This window comes from Macrobrachium rosenbergii, chromosome 52 (assembly GCF_040412425.1).
Source record: "Macrobrachium rosenbergii isolate ZJJX-2024 chromosome 52, ASM4041242v1, whole genome shotgun sequence".
Classification (NCBI taxonomy): Eukaryota; Metazoa; Arthropoda; class Malacostraca; order Decapoda; family Palaemonidae; genus Macrobrachium; species Macrobrachium rosenbergii.
In genome coordinates, this window is record NC_089792.1 from 17,966,911 (window position 1) to 17,994,612 (window position 27,702).

The window sequence follows — 27,702 nt, forward strand, 5'->3', positions numbered from 1 at the left end:
GAACCAATCATTTTGGTTTCCCCTCATCAGAGTGGAACCAATCTAACTTTCTTTGCAGTTGAGGGTCCTCATCAGTGGTCACCTTGGAAATTCCTCACTAAGGTCTATCTCTGTGCCCAGGTCCTCAGGCTTTTTAGGTGGTCACCTGGAAATTTTGTCAGGTCCTCTCTTTATTTAAAAAGGTCTGGAAATGCCCAGTTTTCTCCTTACAGGCTTTTTAGACAGGACCTCGCAATTTTGTCAGATCCTCTCTTTAAAAAAAAGGGGGTACTGTCATTGTGTCTGCTATTAGGCAGAAAGTATTTTCTTAATACAAGCCTATTCAGGTTCAATTCTAAGCTCATGATCTTAGACGGTGACCACTTACATTATTTTCATTACATGAATTTAGAGGACCTTACTATGTTCAGGGTAGAATTCTCCTAGTTTTCAACGTCTCTATTTAAGTCTTTAATAGCATAAGAATGATGTTTATTTCTCTGTTATTATTTCACCGGCTGACACGGGACCCCGATCCAGAAAAAGGATTTTGACAAAGGAAAATCTATTTCTGGAGAGGGGCCCGTGTCACCGGTGACCCACCCTGTTTTTTCATTCTCTCCCTCCCATGGTAAACATCATTCTAGTGGGGTGGGTGCTAACATGGAATGCGACTAGTGTTGCCTTGTATACAGTCCGTGAGTAGTGCATGGGCTTGTATCGGGCACCTCTCATTGGGACTTTTGACATTGGGAATCTCTATAGGATAAGGTTCCGTGTTTTTGTAGTTCACCCTTTTCCATACACGACTCCATCTAGTGGAGCTCGCTCTGGGGTAGTAACTCCAGCATTTCATTTAGCTTTCTCTGGTATCTAGCAACGGGAATTACCTAGAAATAAGTGCTGAATGGACTCTTTCTGGCTGACACGGGACCCGATCCAGAAATAATAATAATAATAATAATAATAATAATAAAATTACAAACTACTAAGCACTTGCTCACTCTATCAGTTATTCTGTACAATAAAAAGGCAAGCAAACCAACAGTGCATGCGTAGTACACCACAATGCTATGCATATGTGTACATATGCATACAAATTTGCACACAGACTGTAAAGTATTAATAAAAATAGGGGGATCATAGTACTGTACACACACACAATGTCATGTAATATGATGCTAGTTTATGTACAAACAAGCCCATAGTCAGATTAAAATGATAATTACATTCACCAAAAATCTCATTCTGAAGACTGCAAAATATAAACACCAATGCAAGAGTACAGTGCATGCCAATCAAAATGCCAAACTTAGATAATGTATTGTAAATTTTGAGTAATCTTACCTTGAAGATGATGACAGAAACATAGTGAGGCCTCAGTGGTGTTGTGTTGACAAGACATTTTACTCCAAGCCAGAACTGCAATATTCTTACTAGGTAATGGAGTAAACAGCAATGCTTCAAACTTATGCGGTATGTGGTGGTAGGCTGAGGTAACTGCAATTATTTTAATCACAAATCTTGGAATTTCAGAGTTCACACTGTGAAACAAAACACCATGGTGCAATCGCTTTAAAAAATGAACATGAACTGTCATTATATATTCAATTAATCATTTCAGAGGCCATAGTACACATATGAATGCAATTTCAATCCTCTTACTCACAGATCTTAGATTTTTAGAGCACAGCTCATACGCTTGAAAAAGGCCCAATCACTTAGAAAAAAAAAAAAAAAAAAAATTGACGAGGAAAAATCCATTTTTGGTAGCAAATGCGAGTCCTCAAAGAAACTGTTGAAGGAAACGGCTGTCCTGGGCTAATAATAAAGCAATGAAAGCCAAATAAAAGCAATCATATTAATGAAAGCCACAGGAGCAACTTTTCTTCAGTAAAATGGAAAATATAGTGCAACAACAATTTTACAGAATCAAAATCCTTTCTGGGAGGGTTCAGCCTTCTGTCTCTTCAATAACCTTTCTGGTAGGCATCAGCCTTCTGTCTCTTCACTTTTGAACCAATCAGTCATGTGAAGGAGGAATTTCAGAATTTTGTGGTGACTGAGAAACAAGTTTATGGCAGAAATAAAGCCATTTGTCTCCACTGTCCCAGTATCTAATAGTGCCACAAAGGAATGGGCAACACTTGTCTTCCCTTATGTGAGGAAAAAACTCCAATTGGACATGGTTACCCAGCAATTTGGGACCCCTACAAGAAAAATCTCAGGACAGCCATGGCTGGATTTTATTCTAGGCTCAACCTACTAAAGACCTTCCAGAGTCTTCCAGAACAATGTTCACTGCTGTAGCCAAAACACTTCTGTGGACCCTACGGGGGACCTAGGAAGTTTTCCCGCAGGAGTTTTCGCCGTAGGACTTTTTGCTGTAGGAGATTTTCCTGCAAGGAATTTTTGCCATAGAACTAATACAATGTCTAATGCACGAGAATAAAAGGGCATCATAAAACACAGTTTATTTAATTAAAATGGGAAAATAAAGTAAAAGCAATTCAAGTTACAATAAATTTTCAGAATAATTGCAAGTTCACTGCAACATTCAAAATAGTAAATATAAGTGAAAATAAAGTTTTAAGGTAAAAGTAATGCAAGTTACAATTAATTTCAAAATTATGCAAGTTCATTACAATATTTAAAAAATGAAAAAAGTGAGCATAAAGCTTTAATTAAAGTTTAGAATGAATGCAAGTTCATTGCAATACTCCATAAATACAGAAGTTTACGCTGAGATTCTTACATTGAAACAATCCTTTGTATTCTTACATAAATATCTTTGTACTTTTTCTTCATGCAAGATGCTTCACCACATTTGAGGTCATCTTTTCTTCTTTGCTAGACACACTTCGTTTTTTAAAATGTTTATCAATTTCCCAAGATTTGGGTGGGTGTTTGTGACAGAACTTTGTAAGGTGTTATGAAACCCTTCTACAACATTGTTTCTGTTTGGTAAATTATTCAAGGTCTGTTCATAATCATTCCACATATCCACAGGAAATGTTGAGTGACTCTTTGTCTTCAAGGGCCCCTGCCTCTTACCCCACCGATATAGTGGGTTATGAAATAGGAAATCAGGTCTGGAGGCAAATCATCAACGTCACTAGGGGGAACAAATACGAGTGCTGCAAAGCATTTAACTAAGCTGTTAAATTCCAAATCACTTTGGTAGTACACTTTATGGCCAAAATCAGATACTTTTCAGAAATTTTTTGGCTAGATGAAACAATCATCTGGTTACATTCACATTTGGAGAATTAGTTTGGAAACTATCATAACTGGCTCTCTCAAAATCAACCATTAAAGTTTCAAGTTTTAAAGTTTAATGCAAATCCTTTAGAACATGGAAAAAATGTTTCGTATGTCTCCATAGATTTGTTAGGAAGTAGGGCAAATATTCCTGGTATACTAACAAGAATGTGTAACATATATAGCTGTTCATATATATCAGATACACTTGAGTGTTCCATCACAATTTTCCAAGTCATCTAATCCGGAATTTGTGCCGAAAATTAAGATTATGGTGACGTCATCTTCGCCACTGTCGTATACTAATGTGACGTCATCTTCGCCACTGTCGTATAATAAAAAGTTTTCACCACCTTCAAGACACTGAAAAGCTACAGGAATTACATAACCATTTCTTGCACACGGAATAGGAGGAGCCTGTTAATTCACTTGCCTCGATTTCCTAATATTTTGCTATAAAGTTGCAATTGATGGCATAAGGTAACATCCTGCATCATCTAAGCTAGCAGAAGCATTGGCAATTCGTGATCTTGAGGACAACTGAGACTTACAAGCACTTTCTTTCATTCTTGCTAAGGTGGCGTACACTTTTGGTTTTGTTGGGTTTGCAGAATGGCTATGGTCACCAACTGTTTTGCATATTACTATATGATCTTCACTTTCTAAAATTGTGTGAACTCTTGCCTTACAGCTTTTAACTTCACACTTCCAATATGTTTCCATTCCCATGGTTCTGTTGATTTTGTAAACGAAATTAGCATCATCAACTACCTTTTCACCTCCACAGCTAGTTTTTACAGTAGAAGGGCTTGAATAATATAACAAATATATTCTTCACTGAAAAAAATTATTTCCGTTTTAAAGCCTACATTTTTAAAACTTTATAAGTAGAAACAATCTTATAGTTCTTGTTTAAAACCTACTAGTTTAAAACTTCTGAAGCAACAGCTAATTATCAAAGACAGTCACATTAGATAAACGCCTGTATGTACGTATGTATGTAGTCTATTTATTTATGTTTAAATTATAAAGGTTCATGAAATAGCTAATTATCTTATTAGATACAATTAATTATACCTCTTGTTTAAAACTTTAAAAGTAATAGCTAATTATCAAAGACCATCGATTAGATGAATGCATGTATGTACGCAAGTAGCTTATTTATGTTTAAATTCTAAAAGTACAGGAAATAGCTAATTATCTTATTGGATACAATTACTTATAATTCTTGTTTAAAAACTACTTGCTCAAACCTTTAGAAGTAACAGCCAATTATCAAAGAACTTCGCATCAAATGAATGTATGTACAAGTATATGTATATGTATTTATTTGTTTAAATTCTAAAAGCACATGTAATAGCTAATTACCTTATTATCCTATTCAATACGCATTTTGTGGAAAAAATTCCTTATTGCGAAAAGACTTTGTGGCAAAAAGTATGTGGCGAAAAGTCCCATGGCGAAAACTCTGCGGCAAAAATTCCTGTCACCCCTATGGGGAGTACTCTATGGCTTTCTCGAGTGTTGCATTAAGGCTAGAAAGGAAGCATTGTTGGGTCCAACATTTTTGCTCCCCAATGTAATCTCCAAATTGCATTCTTCACCCATCTGTCGGGACCCTTTATGAAGAGTCTGTTGTTGCACAACTCACTGAATGAGCAATGGAAGAGGTTCGCCGAGAAGGGCCTTTTTCCTAACTCACAAACCCTCGGTCTTTAAATATGGAAGTTAATCCCGTATGTAAAGACAGAGGGTTTATATGTTAGGAAAAATACAAATTATTTTTAAAATCTGTCATTTTTTCCCCTCACGAATAAAAACTTGTGTGGCTGTAAGTTCCTCCCTTCCCCATCCTCTCCCTAATGCAGGTGGTTCATGGCTTCCAGAAGAAATCTTCAAGAATCCAGCTGTCTTTCTCCTTCTGCTGCACCCTTGCGAATCTTGAAGTGTGCATTCAAACAAACAGCATCTTTTCATCTCCTTACTAACTGTAGAGTGTGGGGATTTCAGTTTACACAAAAGGCTTTGTAATGTAATGGGTTTATAATTAAAACCATTTTGCAAAGCAGCCTGTCACAAACAGAGCAAATGATAATGGAATTACTTTTTGTAGGACAAATTTGGAGACAAAGTCTACACACCTAGTAAACTTCCAAGACAAGGTTAAACCATCAATCATAAAAAATGGAGAATCCATGTTAAATAAAGAAAAAATATTTTTGGGATTTATAGAATGGCCCCATATATTGATCCTCAACAATAAAATACAAAATGAGATTTAAAATAATGATGCCTTTGCTCATAAAGAATATCTGAAAGGCAGCCAAATACATAGCAATAAAACCTAATAATTATCTTAGTTGGTTCACCAGAAACAACACTGGCTTATTACCAACTGAAGTACTGTAAATTTGCTTCTCAAAGAGTTGTCAATTTAAGTAAAATTTTTGTTAGTAAGGATGATAAAATGGAACTGAAGTGCACTACAGATCAAAATTTGCAATATTCTACTGAGCAAAATATATTCTTTGGTCAACACACTGCAACCAATTGCCTTCAATTGTTCCTAATATAAATTATTCTCTTGTGAATTCTTATAAAATATGAGTATTCTGCATAACTAACATTTGAACAAAAATGGCATTGTTTAAAAATATTTGATAAAAACACCACAAGGATACCTGACCAACAGCACAGTATTTACATAACACACACATATATAAACTTGCTTCAAATCATGACTTCACACTTAACACCTAAGAGGGAATACTGTTTCTTTGATTTATGGTCCCAATAAACAGCTGTACCCAAGTCATCAACAATGCAATTCTTTGCATCACAGAAAACTAAAGACTTTATAAGTTATTTGCATAAGAGAGGCAGTGCAAGGGAAATCTCAACATTATTTTGCAATGTGGAACATTCTTAGAACAATTAAAATGCCAATCCAAAAATAATTTGCTTCTTTAGAATAAAGCTCTGCAAACTTAATCTCATTTGCATACCTAAAAGAAATATTATCAGAGATACCTTTAAAAATATGACTATTATTCACTATCACAATAATATCAAATGGCTATATAAACACCTAAATGCTGGAAGCTCAATAACCAATTACTCGAGTGTAAGTAGTCATGATTTTCAGGACCTCCTCCACCAACTTTAAGGCAGTCTATCTAAAACTGAGAGTAACAAGCGACTACAGAAAATTTCAATGCAGCACTGCAGAGTTCTGGATCTAATATTACACTGTACCAAGGCTTGAAATCTGAAATAATCTCTGAATAATTTACTCTTTAAAGATATTCATACAGCTTTAAATACTGTATATCCACCAATAATACAACAAGATAAAAGTGAACCTTGTAACCTGCTGGCGCAAGACATGGCTTTTAACTTTGATGAGATCTCACTCTAATCATTTTGTTGCAAAAATATATAATTGTTAATTTTTGCTGTTTAACAGCATTATTGTTTCCCTACGAAGTTTATAGCTCTTATATTTAGTTGGGTGCCACTCCTGTACAGAATTCATTCCTAAGTTCTAAGAAAACTAATGTACAAAAAATAACCTGTCCTGAGTTAGTAACTTAATACTACAGTATTTAATCCTAAAAATTCTATTTGTCCAAATGTATTTACAAGTGAGATCATGAGTATGGAAAATATGTGCAGTGCATATGAATTATCTTTCCTGAAGCAATGAAAAACAAACCCAAGTTGTTTTACCAACTACCATGAGAGCTTTACACCAAACCAAGCCTTTTCAATGGCATCATAAACTTCTTTCTTGTTTATTTGAAAAGTTTGCCAAGAATATGAATGGAAATGTGGTTGCTGTTTTATTCCCTCCAATGGTCCGCCATGCGTCTGCTGATTTTCTCGATTGGCCTTATGATTAGTCTGATTGCGTCCCTTTCCCCTACTCTTGAAGGTAAACTTCTGAGGCTCTTCCTGGTTATCTGTTCAATCAAATGTGAAGTAATTCTGATGTTAAAAGTAAGTTTTACTAGTTAAATAATGTTGTATGTGACAATGAACTTAAAACAGGATTGTCATTATTGGCATTTACAACCTCCTTTACTGTTTCACATATATAAAATGGAGTCCTGATATTTTAACAAATGCCATTTTCTCAATCAGGGCAGATAAGCAATGCCAGCAATTAATAATTGCCACACGTTAATTATCTAGCAAGTGAGATTACCTTAATAAAGAGCGCCCTTTTTTGCAGCATCTGCAGTGCAGGATGAATATTAAGTCAATCAATAAGGTGGCTTTTCTAGTTTAAAATAATTTTGTTACTAGGAAATATGACAAATTTTTAATTAACTTGTATTTTCCAAACATACAAACCTGAGGTCTTTATATATGGATAACTTTTGGCAAAGCTGGAACGTCCAGCAGTTAAACTTTTGCAAGGTGGTTATGGTAACAGTTACCTTTGGTAGGGGAGGATGTACCACCCATCCAACCAGTATTCAATTCAATCTCTTCAGTTTACCTTTTGGCCTAGGTAAAAGAATGAGGGGTGGTAAGAGGTGGGCTTTTTATGTAAAGACCCCAGGTTTGTACATTAGGAAAAATACAAATTAATTAAAAATTTGTCATTTGTTCCTACACAAATACAAACCCTTGGTCTTTACATACAGAGACTTACTATTGGAGGCAGGATTCCCAGTAATTCTCTGAACTGACTAGCAGTTCGGCTCACCTGGTATTTTCTTCCTGGTCATGAGAGAGCAAATGAAGGATACCATGCCTCTGATCTATTGAACAAGGGATGTTCAACTGACAGATTTCTGGGCACCTCAAATAAAAGGAAAGTATGAAAACCCTTGATTCGAAAGGTACGGATGAACCCACAATGTCCAAGACTGTGTAGCTAAAAATAACCAACTGGCTTGCCCATAGTCAGTCCTTCTCTCACCTTGCTATAGAGAGGGTAGGAAATACATCTATTAATCCAAACAAAACTGGATTATAGACAGGTACTCAGTCATGCAGATCACCTTTATGCACGCCCGTCCAGCTTGTGATGGCTTGTTCACTCTTCCTCTGTCCACTGGAAGAGGATGGAAAACAGGAGGAAGGCAGGAGGCCAGTCCACCCCCACCCAACACCTCCCTGCAGCCGCACACATTAGGCAAGATGCAACCTGTCCTTAAGAGCTCGGTAAACTACATTGACTTACTAAACATCCACCAAGGATCCAAGGAAAAGGAGTCCAAGGACCCATGGGCAATAACCCAAAGTAAAAGGATAAAAATGTGAACTATACAATTACATTCTATCCTAGTACCAGATCAACAGGTTCTTCCTGAATGCCATAGATCGAAATTGCAGGGTATGTTTGGAAGGTCATGATCCCTTTGCCTATGGTAAACTCTCCCAGGTAAGAGGATATGAATGTGAATTTCACAAATACATTCTATCCTTGTACTCAAACTACATGTCCTTTCTGAATGTGACAGACATATGGATGAGATCTTACCTGAAATGTACTGATGTCCAGCAGGAAGTTTCACAGTACACTCGGTTGATCAGTCCCCTAGCTAAAGAAAGGATTCCTTTGCCACAGTTTCTCGAGCAACTTGACGCTAACGAACTAGTCGTTAGCTTTGGGTTGAAAGACAAGATTATGGGGGTAACACATAAGTCATACTGTCTTTGGCACCACAGGACCATCGAAGGAAAATGATCAATTTAACTGATCACCTTCGAATATGCTTGAGCAAGAACCGGAAGTCAAGATCGACCATCCTATCCCTTGACTTCATTGAAAAAGAGCCGTCCCACTTTTGATTCCTTGTTGGTCATTGTCTCGCAAGTACTTCTGTCTGTCAGAGTACTACCACCGTCACAGACCTGACATGGAAGGACACTAGGACCTTTGAGGACCATTTTAGTATCATGGTGTCGTTAACATAATGAGGATTGTAAGCAGCAATTACTGTCTACCTCTTCCACTCCTCACAGGAGTAATGTAAAAGCACAAAGATCAAGGAAAGGGGTTCCAAACAAACCTTCTTGACTGAAAATAAGTTTTTAGAACTTAGTCTCCAGATCAGTTGATAGATTATCTGTTCAGATAAGAAAATAAGGCAGCAAAAATATCTGGTATCAAACTGACCAATGACAAGTTGATCTGCCTGGACTTTTGCTAAAAGTAAACCCATTTCCCAGCTATACCTGTAACCTCTGAATTAAATTCATTCTCTTTCCATAAGCCCGCCTCTGTGCAAGTCCAAACATCACTGTGTGAGACCAGTATATCATTCCATGTACTTTGGGCATTTGTTTATGCTGATGAGAAGACAATAAGATAAACAGAGAGGGCTGTATAAGCTGAATACTATACTGCTGAAACAGCAACTGTTTTCAATAACACTGGCCTCAGATAGGGACTTCTTTCAAATGATACAGTAGTAATAATAATAATAATAATTAAAGGCTTTTCCATGTTGCATGGTTTATCCAGCTACAGATGATAGAATCATCTTCATGGAGACACATACATGTCACATCTCCCAGGTAAACCCACAAAAAGTTTTAAAAATCACCCCAAAATTAAAGTACGTTTAAGAATAATTTAAATCACCAGGTGCACTTTACCCTTTAATCAGCCAGTCTTATCAACATCAAATTAAATAAGGCATCACAAGCATTCCCAAGAAAGGAATATCTAGTGAGTGAACAGTCCAAAATATAAATTTCCATAAAAAATTTATTATTTGGATACTCACCTGCTGTTAAAGATAGCCTATATCTCCTTGTTGATAAACAAAAGATCGCGGCTGACCCAGATAACTGGCATTTCAAAGTGTGTTTCAAATGTTTTAGCTGATTCTCTTCACAGCTTGAAGAAGAGGAAGTATCCAAATTATACATTTATCATGAAAATTTATATTATTTGGGAATCTTAGTTAAAGCAGTTAAATTGAAAATGGGTAGTGCAGTTAAATGAAATCTGCTCAGCCAATTGTGTTAAAGGTTTCTTGCATGAAACCCAAAACCTCTTACCTGATCTGGATTCCTTTCTGGATCTTACTGCTGCCCGAAGCTGGATTCCTTTCAGGGAGCAAAGGCTCTTGTACGTGTGCAGCAATGAACAACCTTGCGGAGAAAACTGTTTCAATTCACCCAGAATGAAATAGAAGTGGTGTGAATGGATTCGTCCCTGTGCCTGTGTCCGAAAGCCACAAAATTAAATACCTCTATGATATAAATGTACAATCCCAAACAATACATGTACCTCCAAGATCCCAAAAATATAAAAAAAAATATTAAAACAATGAGCCTAAAAGATGGTTCTTTCATCAGTTCAGGGAAAGACTTTACTTGCTACTAGAAGCCGACTAAGGATTTTACCATTTTCAGACACGATTCTGCATACTCAAGGTAGCGAGTGGCAAATGCTGAATTGCACATGTACTGATGCTGCACTAATCATATCCTCAAGTGACAATGGTTGTCACAAAACTAAATGAAGTAGCAACTAGTCTTACATTATGAATATTTACCTTCCACAAAGGTAAAAGATATGGAACTAATTTCCCATGCACTAGCCTAATAAAAGTCACAGAGAACATTGCTTTCTTTGACAAAGAAAGTCTAGATTTTCTAAAACCACAAAATAAAAGGTTAACTTTTCCCTTTCCAGGCTTACCTATTTAAAAAAAATTTAATTATCCTAACAGGACAAAGAAGTGTTTCCTCTTCCTCTTGTATGAATTCCTCCTAAAATCAGAACTCTTACAGTTCTCGGAGAAACTTAGCCTTAATAACATCTTCAGTTCTAAGGCGAAAAAGATACAATAGCATTCCCTTTACAACAACCTTGAAGGACAATGCTTGCAATTAACTTACTCTTTTAACTATCAACAGTACTAACAAAAAATGTGTGTCATAGTACACTCTTCAACCGATTCTGCAGGCTCAAAGGGATCTGCAAATAAAATTTCAAACTTTCAAGAGACAGATTGATAATTGTTCTAGACAGATTGGCTTTAATCTCAATCAGAGATCTCACGCCTAAGATGCTGATCATTAGCCAGATCTAATTGCACATGATGCAATAAGGAGAAAAGCATGAATGCATAACCTTGAGAGTATACACCAAAAATCTCTTACTATATCTAAGAAAACAAAGAAACTTTGATGTCTACAGGGTTATGGGTGCTGGAAATTCTTCTACAATGGGACTCTGAGCAATACACAAACTGCTGCTTCTGATACAAGGCCAAGGTTGTTTCTCCACTTGATTAAGGATAGAATCTGAGATACCCAGAAAACCACCTTGTTGGGAGGAAATGGTTGAGTATCTCCAATCGGTTAAGTGTGGGATGTACAATTTTTGTGGAACTGCATGGAATTTTGCTTGAGTTGAATTTACCTTAATGGAAGAATACGAGAGAGATCTACCGAGAGAGCTAAAAAGTCCCAAATTCATTCCCTCTCTGAGGTCACTAAGGCTCTATGGAGGCCACTGAGCGATTCCTGTATACTCGAAATTTGTTCAATTCTTTCCTTACAATTGATAAAAGGGGAAAGCTTATGTGTCTGAAATGGGCCAAGCTTAAAGACTGGTTGTTCTTGTTCATCCACACGCTAATAAGTCCACATTTCAATGTTCCCTTCATTCCACAACAACTGGCGGACTCGGGGATGCCATGACCACTCTGTAAGCAGAACTTATCCTTCCTGAATCCACAATTGCTAAGAACACTGTCCGTCCCGGAATGAACTGGAGAAGCAAAACTTTGTTGTTCTTTTTTGCCCAGATATGACTTAGTTTCTGACCAGGTGTTTGCACTGTAGAAACTCTTTCATACTGCCAAGATTTGAGCTCTCAGGGACAGACCTACCAGGAATCTTCAATGGAAGTCATCAAAACAATTACCATACCTCCTTTTGTGTTAAGAGATGGAGGTAAGAAACAAAACCTGGATATAGGTTTAAGAATGAGCTTGCTGACTCGTAGTTCTGGCATCCTGGATTTACCTAAAACTTTAATGAACGTTAGCTGTAAGCTGCAATTCTGCTATGCAGAGACCACACTGTAATTGTGCCTGATTATTATCACAAATTTTCCAGTGTGGCCATGTGTTCTAACAAAGACAGCTATTACTGCATTGGAAGCTTCCTTAAGGGCTAATATTCTTTGAAAAGAAGCAAGAAGTGTTTATTTGTCTTCTAACAGGAAAGCATGCCAAATTGCAAGTCTACCCTCATCCCCAAATAGAGATTGGAATGAGGAGGAGTTACGCAAGTCTACTGAAAATCATAATGCACTAAGACTGAGCAACAGATCCTTGGCCCTGGGAATACTGTCAACAGTTGGCAAACCTGAACCTTTCAACTCAGTACAAAAGAATTCTTGCTCCTAAAAGATAACACCATCTCCCTTTGGGCAACATATTCCTCGTGAATACTTGAGATGCTGTACACAAGCCAAAGCAAAGTGCCTTGAACAGAAATACCTTCCCTTTCAATAAACATCGAAGGAACTCACAAGACTGAGGATCTACTGGGATGTGGAAAATGCATTCTACAAGTCCATCGAATCATCTGATCATTCTTCTGGGAAGTTACTAAAACCATACTGGAAAAAAACCATGAAATAAAGGGACAGGTGATTAAAGTTTTTCAGTCTCAATATGACCAATACTGGGTGCCAACCTCGGTTAAGAAAAAGTCAGTAGTAAAATCCCAGTGAATTACCAATACCTGCCCCACTGCAATCTTCTCTAATTACAACCTCCTACTGAAGAATACCATACTTCTGCTGGAGAAGATGCAAAGGAAAAAAGCTATAGGAGACAATGCTAATGGAGGGAAACCTGACAAAACCTTAAATCTCCTCCAGTAACTCCACCACCCAAAGTTCTGCTCCTAAGACTATAAACATGCCAAAAGGCTTGCAATTGGTTTCCTACTGGAACCTGAAGGCTGAATGGATCCCTAAAAGGCATCAGCAACTGAGAAAAAAAAAAAAAAAAGCTGTGAGAAGAGATATGACTTAAAAAAAAAAAAAAAAAAAAAAAAAAAAAAAAAAAAAAAAGGTCTGAAGGAAAAGAGGTGGCAGGCATTTTTACCCCAACTGAGAGATTACCTAAGAAATTCTATATCATTCTATAGCAATATATCTCCCTTATCACCTTGAAAAGACTCAGGCTTAGAAGATGACTCAGAGGAGAAACCAAAACGACTGCCATCTCCTTTGCAGGAGAAACTTTTGATGGCAGATAGGAGTACAACTGTTCTCACTTCTTCAAAACCCAGTTAGTATAAGTATGAGAACATTTACTTGCAGTGTCAGAAATGGCCTTATCCACGCAAGTAAAAAACTCTAAGACTCTTCCCCGCTAAGCTTCTGCTGGTGATACAGACACAAAGCTAGTGCCACAACCTCTCTAAGCTGGTGCCACAAACACTCTAAGGTAGCGCCAGAAGCTCTCTAAGTTGGTACCACAACATCTCTATGGTGGTACCACAAACTCTACGCTGGCACAGAAAGCAGGCAATCATACTGAGGAAGCAGGCAATCATACTGAGTGAAAGTTCAGTAGAAGACAAAACTTTAACAGTGACTACTTACAATGAATCCCTAGACAAAACCTCCCAGGCTCCAGCATGGGGGAAGAGGAGTCCAACACCTGACACCACTGTCATCTGTCTAAACAGACTTGAAAGCATTCCCAAATGATCCATTCTTCAAGCAAAGGCCAGAATAGTACAGTTGAAACAACAGAAGATTCTGAACTGGTAAGATTGTTTGAAGTGCTGAAGGAAGAGACTACAGTGCCTGAAACAGCATGTCATAACTGATACATTTTGAGGAGAAAGGAATAGCTGACGAGGATTTGCAAAGAGAAGTAGATGTCAAAAACCAATCAGTGAATCAACATAACATACATTAGTATTAATAACTCTGTTTATAACTGATATAATTAACCCTATTGGTGGTTTTTCTTAAACAATCTTTTGTTTAATGCATTAAACAAGACATAAATTAAAAACATGAGTCAGGTGACAGACACCACATCACCATTTTCTCTAAAGCAGACTTCTTGCAACTGTCAGTAAAGAGGATAAAGGTGCAACACAACACTCCAGGGAACATTGAAATGATTGCACACTATGGGGAGACCTAAAATAGCAACATATGATTCAGACTCTTCTACTAACCAAAATAGTTGTGTGACTTCAACTGACTTGTTCTAACAATCAATCCCTAACTCAACCAAAAGGGAGCAGAAGGTGCAAATGCAGTGCCATCAGGCACCAAAAAAATTAGCTGTAATGGTTTATTTGGGGAAACGGTTTTATGTGTTGAATATCATATCAGCTGACACCACTGCCTCATCTGACAACAGCATATAGACTCCACAGACTTGAAAGGGCTATTCCCATTTAATTTTTGATCCATTCTTAGGCTAACTGCAAAACTAATTTGTTTAGCCAGAATTTTATATGCCTACCTAATGCTTTGGATGGTTCTTTAACAACAGAAGATTCTGTTCTCAAACCAATGGTAAGGTTTATTAAACAGAGGATATAAACATTGAAAAACCTTCTTATAATCAGACTACTTTATCTGGAAGAGATTCTCTTTTATCTGATATTTGAAGAAACAACTACTGTTTAAGCTAATGAACTGAATATTCCCTAAAGAGGTTCCTAGGAGAAAGGAATAGCTGACAAATGTATAGGCTTTACAAACAGAAGTAGATGTAGGAGATATTGGTTTTTCTTGTCTGGCCCAATTGTGTTTAACTGTCTAAGATCAATATAACAATAGAATAAAATGTTCAACTAACTGTATGACACTAATAAAATTTTTAGATCACTCTGTGTATAACTATATAAAACAAACCCTACTGGCTGGTTTTGTCTAGCCATTGGTTTTATCAAAACAATCTTTTTTGGAAAAGCCTTACTTACTCTAATCTAGGTTACTGATAAGGTTATTTAATTGAATTCATCTGTTTTACAAAACACAAATTTACCAATGTATCCTTAAAGATAAGCTACCATTTCATCTAGCCAGGATTACTGTTTCATTTAGTCCTTGGTCTCTTGCCAAGTGGGATGTTTGTCAAACAATATGGCTGCCTAATCTGTTATTTAGATCATGTGGCTATACAAAAAGGAAAAATTCACTTAAATATCTCTTCTAGGTTACCATTTGATACTATTACTAATCTAATCCTGGGTCCTTGGTCTAAGCTTTAGCTGTAAGATAAGAAAAGAGTTTTCTTATCTTTTAGAGTTAATACTTAATCTATGTTATTTATCACACTTACAGTGTTTATCATTATGACAACAACTATTTATCATCTAAATTATTCCAATCATCTATGACTGGCTAGAATATTGTAGACATCATAGAATCTGGGAGTTTTCTATATTAATGATAAACGGTGGGGTTTTTAGTTAAAACATCTAATTGAAATGGCAAATTTTTAAAACTTGATTTTCACAACTAACAATTCGCTGCTAAACGCTGTGGCCATGTGTTACCAAGAAATACCAGGTTTTCAACTACCAATTACAAAAAGTTTAAAACTGTAACTGTGACTTAAAGCTAAGGACTTATTCTTTTGGCTTTTCCCCTAAAGAGTTTCCATAATGTTGAATCTTGGAGCCCTGACGATAACTGAATCTGTTCCAGATAAAAGCAATGGCTTGGTCTCTTGCCAGTGTGTTTGTCAACAATATGGCACACTGTGCAATTACCACTTCCTCTTCTAGCAGGTTTGATAAAGGAAATAACCTGGGTGTCAGCTTTGCTGTAAGATAAGGGAAAGAGCTCTCTTATCTTTGAGTCCATTACATACTCCATCACGTGTTACAGTGCTTATCATTATGACACAATTACCTGGCCAAGAGACTGACTAAAAGAGAATTCTTTGATATTAGTTTAGCCACCACAGAGATACCACAGACCCATGGAAGATAACTCCTTCAGGATGAAACAAGTGACTACACTATAAAAAATTGAGAGATTTATTACAATCATGCTTCCTTACCATTGAATAATGACTTGCGTGACTTTCCCTTTGTATTTTCCTTCCTCTTTGGTGGACTTTCTGTTGCACTATGTTGTCTTTCAAAAGATGGTGTTTCTTCCTGAAAGTCAAGTACTTAAAATGCACAAAAGTCTAACTATACTCCCAACATTGCTAAATTATACTTAAATTTTTATGACCCTAAAATTTTACATACTGTATTACGTAATCCCCTAGAAGGAAGACTTAGATAAAAAATACATAGGGGTACAAATAACGCTCCATGTACACAGGTGATGTTCCTAAAGATGCAGCAAAAGTAGAAATTGTGTAAATATATCATACTTTCCCCAGAGACACAATAGTAATGAGAGGGATAAAGTTCTGAAACAGCAGGAAACTACAGTACCTTTGCTGGGGTTCTGATAAGATATATTAGTATGTGAATATTATGAGAATCATGAGTTTAAGCTGGAAACATGTATTTAGAACCCATGTAAATGGACCTTGATGAGTAATGTAATGGAACTGCATATATCTTTACCACCTAAATGATCTAAACCCATCAACTATTACTCTATATTTTTCCTATTTATTTACATGTTATCATACACTGCTAATTCATTTTTAAAAATTAGATCATATCAATACCAGATACTACAGCAGTTTTTATGTTCACATTACAAAACTGAAACGGAAAATTCCTAATCTTAATGCATGTACAAAGCAAGTTACACAAAACAATTGGACAAAACACTTTAACCTCAAAACTGAATTGAAAAATTCACATAAGGATTGATGGCCAAAACATTCTTGCAGAAGCAATTATTTTTAGATTTACAGTCAAAATTTAGATATTCTACAAGAATTTTTTGGTGTATGTGAGACTAGAAAGAGGCAATGACAGTTTTAGAGGGCAAGAAAGGCAAACAGCTTGACAAGGAATAAAATTCCTGAACCTAATATTTTTTGCTAGAATCTACAGAAAAAAGTCTTTTGAAAGAATTGCCCACACTAACCGGACTTTGATTGTGTCGAGAAGATCTGTGGTTGGAGTTCTGATCACTTGTATTATTTGTGGAGCTCGATGTCTCGACGACCTTCTCTCCCTTTTGTTCCATTTGCTATCCATTCTCTCAAGGTCTGAAAAATCACACTTGTAACATTAGTTTTCACCTGATATCATCAATAAAACTTGCTAATAAGTGGCAATACTATAATAAAATATATAATCAATATATCAGTCATAAATAATTTTACATCAGGTGGATCTACCCACAGGTCCCCTATTAAGCTGCTTCAATACTTATCTTTTCTGAGCAACAGTTTTGCACCATTTCATCCCTTGTATTTGCTCTTTCTACTACCAGGACAATTTTATTACCAGTAATCTGCACCTGTCAACTACTTACAGTTCCTATGAAGAATACCTACCAGAACACCATGAAACGTTAGGTGCTGTGTGTTTTTATGAATTATTTTGAACTATCACCAAGAAACTCATGACAAAAAAAGGCTTATGGATCATTTGTGACTTGCCAATATTCCATATAATACTATTACTTAAGAAACTTAATACTGATTCTTTTTCCAAATATGTCCATGTTAATATACGTGGCTCAAGCAATAATGATCCTTTGTAAGGGTGATCTTGCATATCATGTGACCTCTGTTACTTCACTCATTTCCAAGTGGTTAATAAGCCCTATGACTGTTGGCCCTAACCAAGCACTAAAGCATCAGCAAAAGGGGTTGGAATTAATATGAACTGGAAGTACATCATACTTTAAATTAAATGATAGTTCTACCATACAAAAGAAGTGCTTTTAAAATAAAAAGATGTATAAACTACAGATATATACAAAATAACAAATTCCATTCTCATAATACTCACTTGACAAATGGCATGACCATGTAGAACATGTTTGCTGATCCATTGACTTTGTTGAAATAACGGTCATTTTTATGTGAAGGCAACTGATTAATGGGGAACCATTTGAGTTGTTTAATTTCCCCTTTTGTACGTGGGACAAATTCTGTATCCATTGGCACTCCCGTAATAATGTACAGACGTACATGTTGCTCACCTATGGACGTTTCCAAAAATACATTTGGATCTATCATCGAAGAGATATCATACCCTGTTTCTTCTAAAACCTGAAATATTCAAGAAATAAATTACCATATCTAATTAATAAATTAATAGGGAAATAAACTGTACTGCATATATATTTTACAACAATAAACCTATCATTTAGGTATATGTACAGTGTCATCTGAACTTAACAAACAACTCGGGGGTATACCTCTCAGCGACATAACAAAATCCATTAGTAACAAAGACTGGCATATAACCTACACAATAGGGTACCTCTGGGCTAACTCTCATAACTTATAAATTAGTGAAATTTCATATAAATTATCTGACAGTCTATCCTAACACATATTTTGTAATTCATCATTCAACTTTAAGTACCAATTTACTTATCATTTGAATTCATAGATATATCTGCAAAATGAATTACTTCTAACACTATGCGCATGCACAAGCTGTGTCGATGTATACAAAACCTATACAATATACATAAATTATAAACATTTATACCCTCAATTCTTCCAACCCAAAAACTGTGAAAAGAGAGAGAGAGAGCAAATACATTCTAAGTGCACATCTTATCATGATCGAGATCTGCATATACCCTGACACATACACACATACTGAAAAATGTGTTACACTACATTAATTTATAGTAATGCTGATAAAAAATATCTTTCTAAGTGCACATCTTATCATGATGCGTACATCTGCATATACCCTGTACACATACACACACATACTGAAAAATGTGTTACACTACATTAATTTATAGTAATGCAATACAGTAAAGCGTTAAGTAATGCTGATAAAAATAATGTGAGAGAGAGAGAGAGAGAGAGAGAGAGTAGGTGCTTATTGTTCCTTAACACGATACACAAAGAGGAAAGCACTGGTTGTGAATGAGCAAATGTTTGCTCACCATCCACCCTCACAGGCACAGCCAGGAAAGTATCAGTCACTGTGAGTGTTTGTTCACCCTTCACCCTCAGAGGCACAAACAAGAAATCAAAATCTACTGTCTGACAACCCTGTTGTACTTTCCAGATTTCTCTGGTAAATACAAAATACTTGTATCACTTTCATTGTACTTGAGCAGGCCCGTTAAGTAACAAAATCCACTAAGCTGAGGTACATCAAGTTGAGATGCCACTGTATACAAACCTCTTCTAAATCCTTATGCAACTCTAGGCAACCACTTTCAGAGTAAGAAACCTTCTTGACAATTGACAGATCAGCTGCTCACATCAATACACTTTTGACTGGGGCAAGAGCCCAGTAAAAATTCTAGGTTACACACTCTAACTTGGCAATCTTGATGTCTGTCCAGTAATACCTGGTTTGGCAAGTGTTAAAATTACTTACTTCAGTACCATACAGTAACAGAAAGACATATCATATTGAATTCATTTAATATTTATCAATTATTTAGCTGATTGTTCAATTTAGATATTCTTTGCAATTTCGATTTTTCCCATTCATAGTTTTGGGCTAACTTGTAGTTATTTCGGCAGCATCAGAACCTCCAACATCACAAAACACAAAGATCCTTTGTGAAATTCTGACATGCATGTCTTTCTTGTGCCTTGTCTTCCATAAAGCTCAACTAATCTCTAACTCCCTTCTCAAATTCTTAAAGTACAGGCAGTCAACTTCATCTAACCAAAATTGCCACTAACCGAAAACTCAATTTCTCTGATCCATGTAGTATAAGTAAATCGTCTGCCGAAAATTGATGATTTTCGTTAAACATGCCCGTAAAACTGGTTCGAAACTGGGGACTCTTGCTGGGGCTTAAAACATTACAACTGGATGAGCCTTACCAGGATAAGCACACACTGTCAGCAGGATGATGGATAGGGTTACAACAGTGAATGCTCTGTCCTTTTGCTTCAACCCTGAATTCTGGATGACCTTCCAATGGTAAGTGATCCCGGTTCACCTTCTGACGTTCAAATTACGGCGCTTTTCAAATATATTCATCAGAAATTATTTCCCGGCAACGCAATAAGCGTATGGCCCCAAAACGGCAGAATAATCATAATTTGAAAGTTTTTGATGTAAAACTTAATAATGCAGTTTACATCGTTTTCAATGCACCCAGAGCATTAAAAGTAAGGTTTTCTTATGATTTTTGAATTTTCGACGATTTTCTTGTTTTCCTTTAGTGTGTTTAGCGGAATGAACCCTTCATAAACCGGGGATTCTGTAATTACATAAAAGAATTATGCACTGGTTATTTAGAATTAATTAATTTCTGGACTCTGCCACATAAAAGATAAATTTAAAATGATTATTTTCTGTCACATAATCAAAACTAGTCTTCTTATGAGCATGTTGGAAAAGACAGCAGGTATTCAATGCCAATGAAACTACTCTGTTCTAGAAAAAAAAAAAGAATGCCAAGCACAAAGTTCTAGAGCATGAAAAGACTGATGCTGCTATTTTGCATTAACGCTAACAGGTTCATTATCCATCAGCCATGATTTATTAAGCTAATAATGCCCAAGCCAAGAGGGGAAAAGATAAATCCCAAATGCCCGTCTTTTGGATTCAAAAGAAGACATGGATTACCTTAACACTTTTCCTACAATGGTTTCATTGTAGAACTGGAGGTCAGAAGATATCTTGAGAGTAATCAGCGTTAAAGCTTTTAATGATATTGGACAATGGCCCTGGCCTCCCAGATTCCTAACAATTCAATACCGAAGGTGTCAAAGTCATTTACTTGCAATATAACACATCTCTAATCTAACCTCTAGATCAATGGGTATTATAGACATTTAAGGTCCATTACATTTGTGCTCTATGGCTAAATGCTCAGTTACTGAAGGTAATCCCACTAAAGTAAATCTAATGAAGATATGGAAAAGTTTTAAAACTGATGATGTTGTAAATATCACTGAATGATTATGATAGATACCAACCCTCAAGAAATAAAATCTTAACGGAAAAACCTGTGGTGAGAATGCATTAATAACATAACCAGATTTACTCTAGAGCCTATCTAAGAACTAACAAAAGATTATAGCAAAGTCAACAGGTGAAAAGGGTTCCAAGATACGGACCTTGGAGTAACTCAAGATTTACCTGATACCAACCCAACGAGTTACCAGAAAGTGCCTTGATGAAGCTGAACAAAACAGATGCTATGACAGAATGTGATGATGAAGAGGGTGTCAGAAAACATGATTATGTTAAATAATATCACTCCTCTCAAAGGGTATTTTTGAGAAATTTGGGATGCTGATCATACATGCCTTGAAAGTAAGGAAATGGCAGGAAGAGAAATTAAGACAAAAAGTTCAGCCTCTGCTCCTCCTCCTCTTCCTCCTATCGCAAATACTAAAGATGATGATGATGATCCTAATGATCAACTTCCACTTAGGGAACAAATGATAACAATGATATGCAGTTAATAAATGTTGGTCTATTGAGTGAGTGTCTTCATGTGATATCTCCAAAGCAAAAACTGCACCATCATTTTCATCATAATCACCATCATTTTCCAACATCGTTAAGTAATTTTGTGAGATGCATAAGTGGAAGTGGTTCCATATCCTTACACATGCTGTGGCATGTAGTATTTTCAAGAAGACAGTGATTTTTTTAGTTTTATAAACCTAAAAACTTACATCCAGTATAAATAGTAAACACTAGTACTGTACACAAACGATAGTATCATCATACCATATAGGAACAGCATGTGTATTCTCTCTCTCTCTTGACCTATACTGTAAATACTGTACTGTACTGTACACTGTATATGGCATGGTAAATATCAGTAAAAGACACTGAACAGTATTGGGAATTGTGGCTGGGAGTTGGAGGGGATGGCAAGAATTATTCACAGATTTTCAATTTTCACAGAAAACTGGTACCCCAAACCCCAACAAAATGTGAGACAAGTGTAATTTTCTCAACTACCCCATTGACTTTAAGGTCCCACGTGGACCCCACACACTGTCATCTCACCTGGCTCGCTAATCGCCTCACAACATCATCTCCACACGGAAAACGTGTGGACACAAGAAACACAGCATGCGTCACATATCTTTTATACACTTATCTTCTCTCATATTATTATCAGATCAAATGTATTATTGTCACCGTACGCATTACAATGTCAGCATTTCAGCCATAGCTTCAGTCATACCTTGTATATCAATTTATATGCATATATTCATCTGTCAACAAACACAAATGATTGTGTGGTGACCTCTGTTTTCGTTCCCTGGTGTCAGGTGCTACATTTCCTTCATGAGTTATTTACCTGTCTGTATGTTGTCTGAATAAGTTAGTAAGTTTGTAGATGGTGACTCTTACTCATGCCTTCGCTACAAAAATAAATACAAATATTTTTAAGACCTACTGAATTTTTTCCAGTTTCCCTTACATTTTCTGCATGTGAACTGTTTGTTGTCTGCCAGTTTACAGAGGTTACAAAACAAAAAGAAATTTTTAATTCAATAATTGGTAACAAAACTACGAATAACTAATCCACAAACTTAGAAAGCTAGGTATCATAGGTATCATATTAATACAGCTCTCAATGAACTGTTTAGAAATCAAAGTTCTTCCAACACATCTCATAATATCTGATAATAACAATCAATTGCTCAAGTGCTTACCTCTCTGATTGCACAGTTATGAGGTTCTTCGTCAACATTAATTTTCCCTTTGGGAAATCCCCACGAGGCACGGTGCCAGAAGCCCTGCAAAAGAAAAATACTGTAGTAATAATAAACATGAAATATGTTGAAAATATCACATGAATGACTACCATATTAAACTTTTAGATGGCTCAGTGCTATACTAACACTAAGGATTAGCAAACTAATTTCCATTTTGTGGTCCTGCAATACTGTCAATAGCTCTGGCATCACTCTCCAGCTGCATTCTTCATAATCACTTTTCAATACTTCAGAGAATTTTCCACTAACAATAGTTTATTTACATTCTTTTTAACTTCAGTGCTTTGTTTGCGATAAAAAACAAAGTCTACATTGATTGGGTATTTTCAGCCATCAATGTCATCTACAGTTGTCTGACAACTTAACTGTTTACAACTGTCCAAGAGTACAGTACTGTATTTAGTTTTGTCAGTCCTCTGCAATATTATTTCACTCCGGTTTGCTTTTTAACAGTTTGTTATTCAGTGTTTCCCAATAATTCAATCTATTTGTTACAAAGGAAGTTAACTTTTTGTGTGACCTTAACTAGCTAACAAAGTACAGTCATACCCCGAACTTACGCGAGGTTAGGTTCCAGAGCCCCTCGTGCAAGGCAAATTTTCGCGTAAGTTTGGAACGGTCTCTAAAAATGCTAATAAATGCTTATTTCTAAAGTTTAAACACTAAATATGACCCTAATCATGCTCCACAATTATTAAGCTAACTTTCAAATGAAATTAAAGCTACTGTAATTTCATTTAAAAGTTAGCTTAATACAAAACCCTTAAAAAAAGAAATAAACGGTTGACATAAAAATAGAGTTGGAAGAGAATTTCTGTCTCCCTTCACTTCCGACCGATCTATTTTATAAGTCTTCTCAACCTCTTTTTAATAACTTCTTTATTCTACATCTCTGTCTCTGTTCTGAAATGCTTTTTCATGAACAAACTGTTTTTTATTTGGACTAATACAACTCTTAGTTATTATGTCTCTATGTTTTAGAACGTATATTTGCCACACAAGTGCAATTACAGTTTGCAGGCAGTGCAGGTAAAATCAGATCAATTCAAACTATCTACTGTACAGGTAAAGACGTACAGAGAAATAATAAGTTGTAAAAATGTGTGAGCGCTAACTACGAGGGAGCCTTTTTGGCTGGGTGTGCTGCAAACAAATTGGAGTGCAGTGTAGCATAGAATATTGTCTTGTTGCCCCAAAAGGGCTGCTGCTGCAAAGGAGGGATCGACTTCGCAGTGAAAGAAGAAAAGTCATTGGAGTGTTTGGCTGACTGGGCTAACAAATCCTACGTCAACTTTTTCTGAAGCTCCGACACTATTTCTCAGACCATGACTTGACAGAAGAGGTACATGTAGTCCACAGGAGAAAAGAGAAATGCCGACTTCTGGGATGTAGTCACACCTTTGGTGGTAAAAGAGCACCAAAGTTCACGTTTCTTCAGGACACCCGTCATGAATAAAGCAGCTAGTTCCATTGAGCCATCCCTGATAGCTTTATCTGCACAGGATAAAATTCCCAGCCAGTCTGCAGACAAGTCCTCTGACATATCCTCTCAGTCTTCGATTTTCTTTGCCAGTGCTTCCACGGTCCAGTCCAAAAAGCTTAGGACCTCAAAAACCTTAAACATATTCTTGATGATGTGGTCAAACTCGGACGTCAAGAACATAACCTTAGCCAAAGCAAAGACTAACCCTCTACTAGAGTCAATCAGACAGAAGTCGCCCTAGGAGGAGGCAGTAACTCCCAAGGAGGGAGCTTCTCCTGTAGTGTATGCTTGGTATCTCTTAGAAGCAAGACGGGCGGGTGGAATGCAGAAGGCCACTTTGCCCTGCTCTGTCTTGTCCAAGAGCCAGAAGTCCATTTCCCTCAAGGCTTTCCTGGATGAAGAAGACAAGACCATCTTGGGAAGCCTGGAGACATCAACAGGCTGGTTCCTCATATAGAAGGCAGAGGCAGGGGAAGCCGTGATTGCAGGTGAGAAAAAGGGCAGAAAGGCGACCAAAGAATACCTAAGGAGGTTGGAGAAGGGCATGGAAAGAGGAGGCTGGTCTAACACCTCTTCCTCTGAAGAAATCCTTTGAAGGCACCAAGTCAGGAGGAGCCTGTGTTACTGTTGATTTTTCTGCAATAAGTTCATAATTTCGTCCAAACAGCACCTTGAATAGGATTGTCGATGAAGTATGTTGTGCAGGGCCAATGTGCCTTTGAAGGAATTCACCGTCCAGAGACAGTGCTGGGCGCTGGGTTGGGTGCTTGGGGAGCGATGCTGGAAGATTTGAGTTTGGCACCAGACGAACAGGAGTTAGTGCTGGGTGATCAGTAACCTTGGCACCTGGCGGAGGGTGGGCGCTCAGCAGTCAGTTGGTGCTGGGCAGTTGATGGGCACTGGGGTTGATGGGAGGTGGGTGCTGATAAGCGAAAATCTGAATACTGAAAATCCTTTAGGAGCTTCCATGAGAAGGTTCGGGCTTATCGGCGCCGAATACTGTCGATCGGGCCTCTGCAGATCGTTCACCAGCTAGCCCAAAAACTGCAGGAAGACTGAGGACTGCACTCAATATCCTTTGCCGATTTTCGTCAGGCAGGAAGCGTGGTAAACTGTTATCGTCATCCTGAAGAAGGCGTGAATCTCGGGAAAAGCACCCTTGGCACCTTGTCCGAATTGGAGTCCGAAGAACTAGAAGAAACCTCGTCCAGTTCACTTCACTAGACGCCTTTCCAGCAGCTGTCCACCAAGTCCGAGGGACAGTTCAACTGTTCCATGGTTGAGGGGTGCCTACCGTCATAAACCCCATCGACCTCCTAGCATTGGACTACCAGTATGCTTTCTCCTTGGTGCATGGGAGCCTTGCAGTGACCTTGGTTAAGAATGCCGGCAGGAGGGAGACTCCAGGCAAATCGGTATTTGCAGATTTAGGAGAACATTCTACATTAGCCACACCTCCTCAATATCACTTCACTAGCACTGGCATTTTTAACACTGGCTTGATCCATAAGCACTTTAACCTGATGCAGTTAACTGTTCCATGGTCAAACAATGAGCCCAAACCCCTCATACCAACATGGGCTTCTATGCTAGCAATGGTGTTAGGCTCTAGTTTTGCAGCCTTGGGGCCGGGTGAAGGAGTAGGTTTGATAGGTAGAGGACTGGTTAAACTGAGATAGGAGTAGGAGAGGGAGACAGAACAGGCAAATTGGTATTTGCAGATTTAGAATATTCTACATTAGCCACATTCCTAGCCAATCTTGGCTCTAAGAGCTGCTGTGACAACTTCCTGTCTTGTTCTAACTTATCTCAGTGAGATTTTAAAGCTTTCCACCTACCTTGATCCCAGTCCCTACATTCAATACATGTCAACCCAATAGAGCAAGTTTGTCCCCTACAATTATTACAGATTGTGTGGGAGTCATAAGACACTTTGTTTTCTTTTTCTGCAGCCTTTTGCTTACAAAACTGGCATACCTTGAAGAGCTAATGTCGGATGTACCTTGTTTTGCATGAAAATTCAAAATAATTTCTCCAATACTGAGACTAATGAATCCCAGGCTATTTGAAAATAGCTTAAATGCTGGTGCCCAAGGTTCAGAATGACACTATCACTAAACAAGAACAAAAACAACCATATTCCCAGCTACCAATCAATCTTGAAACAATAGCTGCTGTGACAACTGAACTACAGTCATTAAGCGGACAGAAATGGACTGATGGTATTCAGTAAGTTGTACCCTTCCTCCTCTGATAGAGGGTGGGACCTAGTCACCTACACTAAAACAATCGAATGCTACCGTGAATTTCAAATTTTTAGCTGCCGCATGAGTTAGAAATATGGGCTATGTAATTACTGCTGATTCAATCTCATTAATCCTTCTCCATCTGATGTTATTTCATCCCTATGTGCATACTCTGTCCTTATTGTACCTGTATTTTTAAAATTTATTTTGAATTCCATTTCTCTAGATATAAGATGCATTTTATTAAACAAGCTTTGTAAATAGGGTGGTGTTTTGCCGATTAAAACAGCATCATCTACGTACCCTTGTCAAGTTTTAACTGTAACTGCACTCTAAACCTCCTCTCTCATCTCCACCACCTTTTAATTACAAAATCTGTAAGAAGGGTAAACAGCAAGGTTATTGAAATAACACCCTCTGTAGCACTCCACTATTTATCGTAAATTTAGCTGACAAAACCCCATCAAAGTTGACTTTGCACCTAATTTATTCATGGATAATTTCAATTAGCTTTACATATGTAACAGGAGTACCATACTGATGCAAGACGTTCCTATTATACTGGTTTTGGATGCTGTCAAATGCCTTATTATAATCAGTGTCATATCTTCTTAAATCAACTTGTTCATCTCCATGCTATTTACCAATTTTTTTCCATTCTACTGAGGAGAGGCAAACTGAAAACTTTCGTCATAACCAACACAAGTGCAATGCCTATATAGTAACCACAATGTCAGGTTTCCTTTCTTTGTTACTTAATGAAGACTTCAAATTCTCATTCATCAGGCTTTGTTTCCCCATTACATATTCTGCAAAACAATTAAATTAGTACACGAGGTGTGATTTCATTCCAGCTAGAATCACATCTGCAGTGATTCCAACATAACCTGTTGTTTTCCCTCTCCTAAATCTCTTTATTATTGATTCCACT

At 37.1% G+C, this 27,702-nt stretch overlaps 1 protein-coding gene across 1 annotated transcript in view; it reads right to left on the reverse strand.

Annotated features, from left to right (window-relative positions):
• Positions 1-5,454: 5,454 nt before the first annotated feature.
• LOC136833727 (m7GpppN-mRNA hydrolase-like) overlaps positions 5,455-27,702 on the reverse strand; it is a 40,184-nt gene continuing 17,936 nt past the window's right edge. Inside the window, 6 exon segments of the mRNA XM_067095940.1 lie at positions 5,455-7,202; positions 16,275-16,374; positions 17,273-17,345; positions 17,347-17,396; positions 18,144-18,410; positions 22,980-23,063. Of these exon segments, the coding sequence (XP_066952041.1) occupies positions 6,973-7,202; positions 16,275-16,374; positions 17,273-17,345; positions 17,347-17,396; positions 18,144-18,410; positions 22,980-23,063 (804 nt within the window). The 3' untranslated portion in view covers positions 5,455-6,972.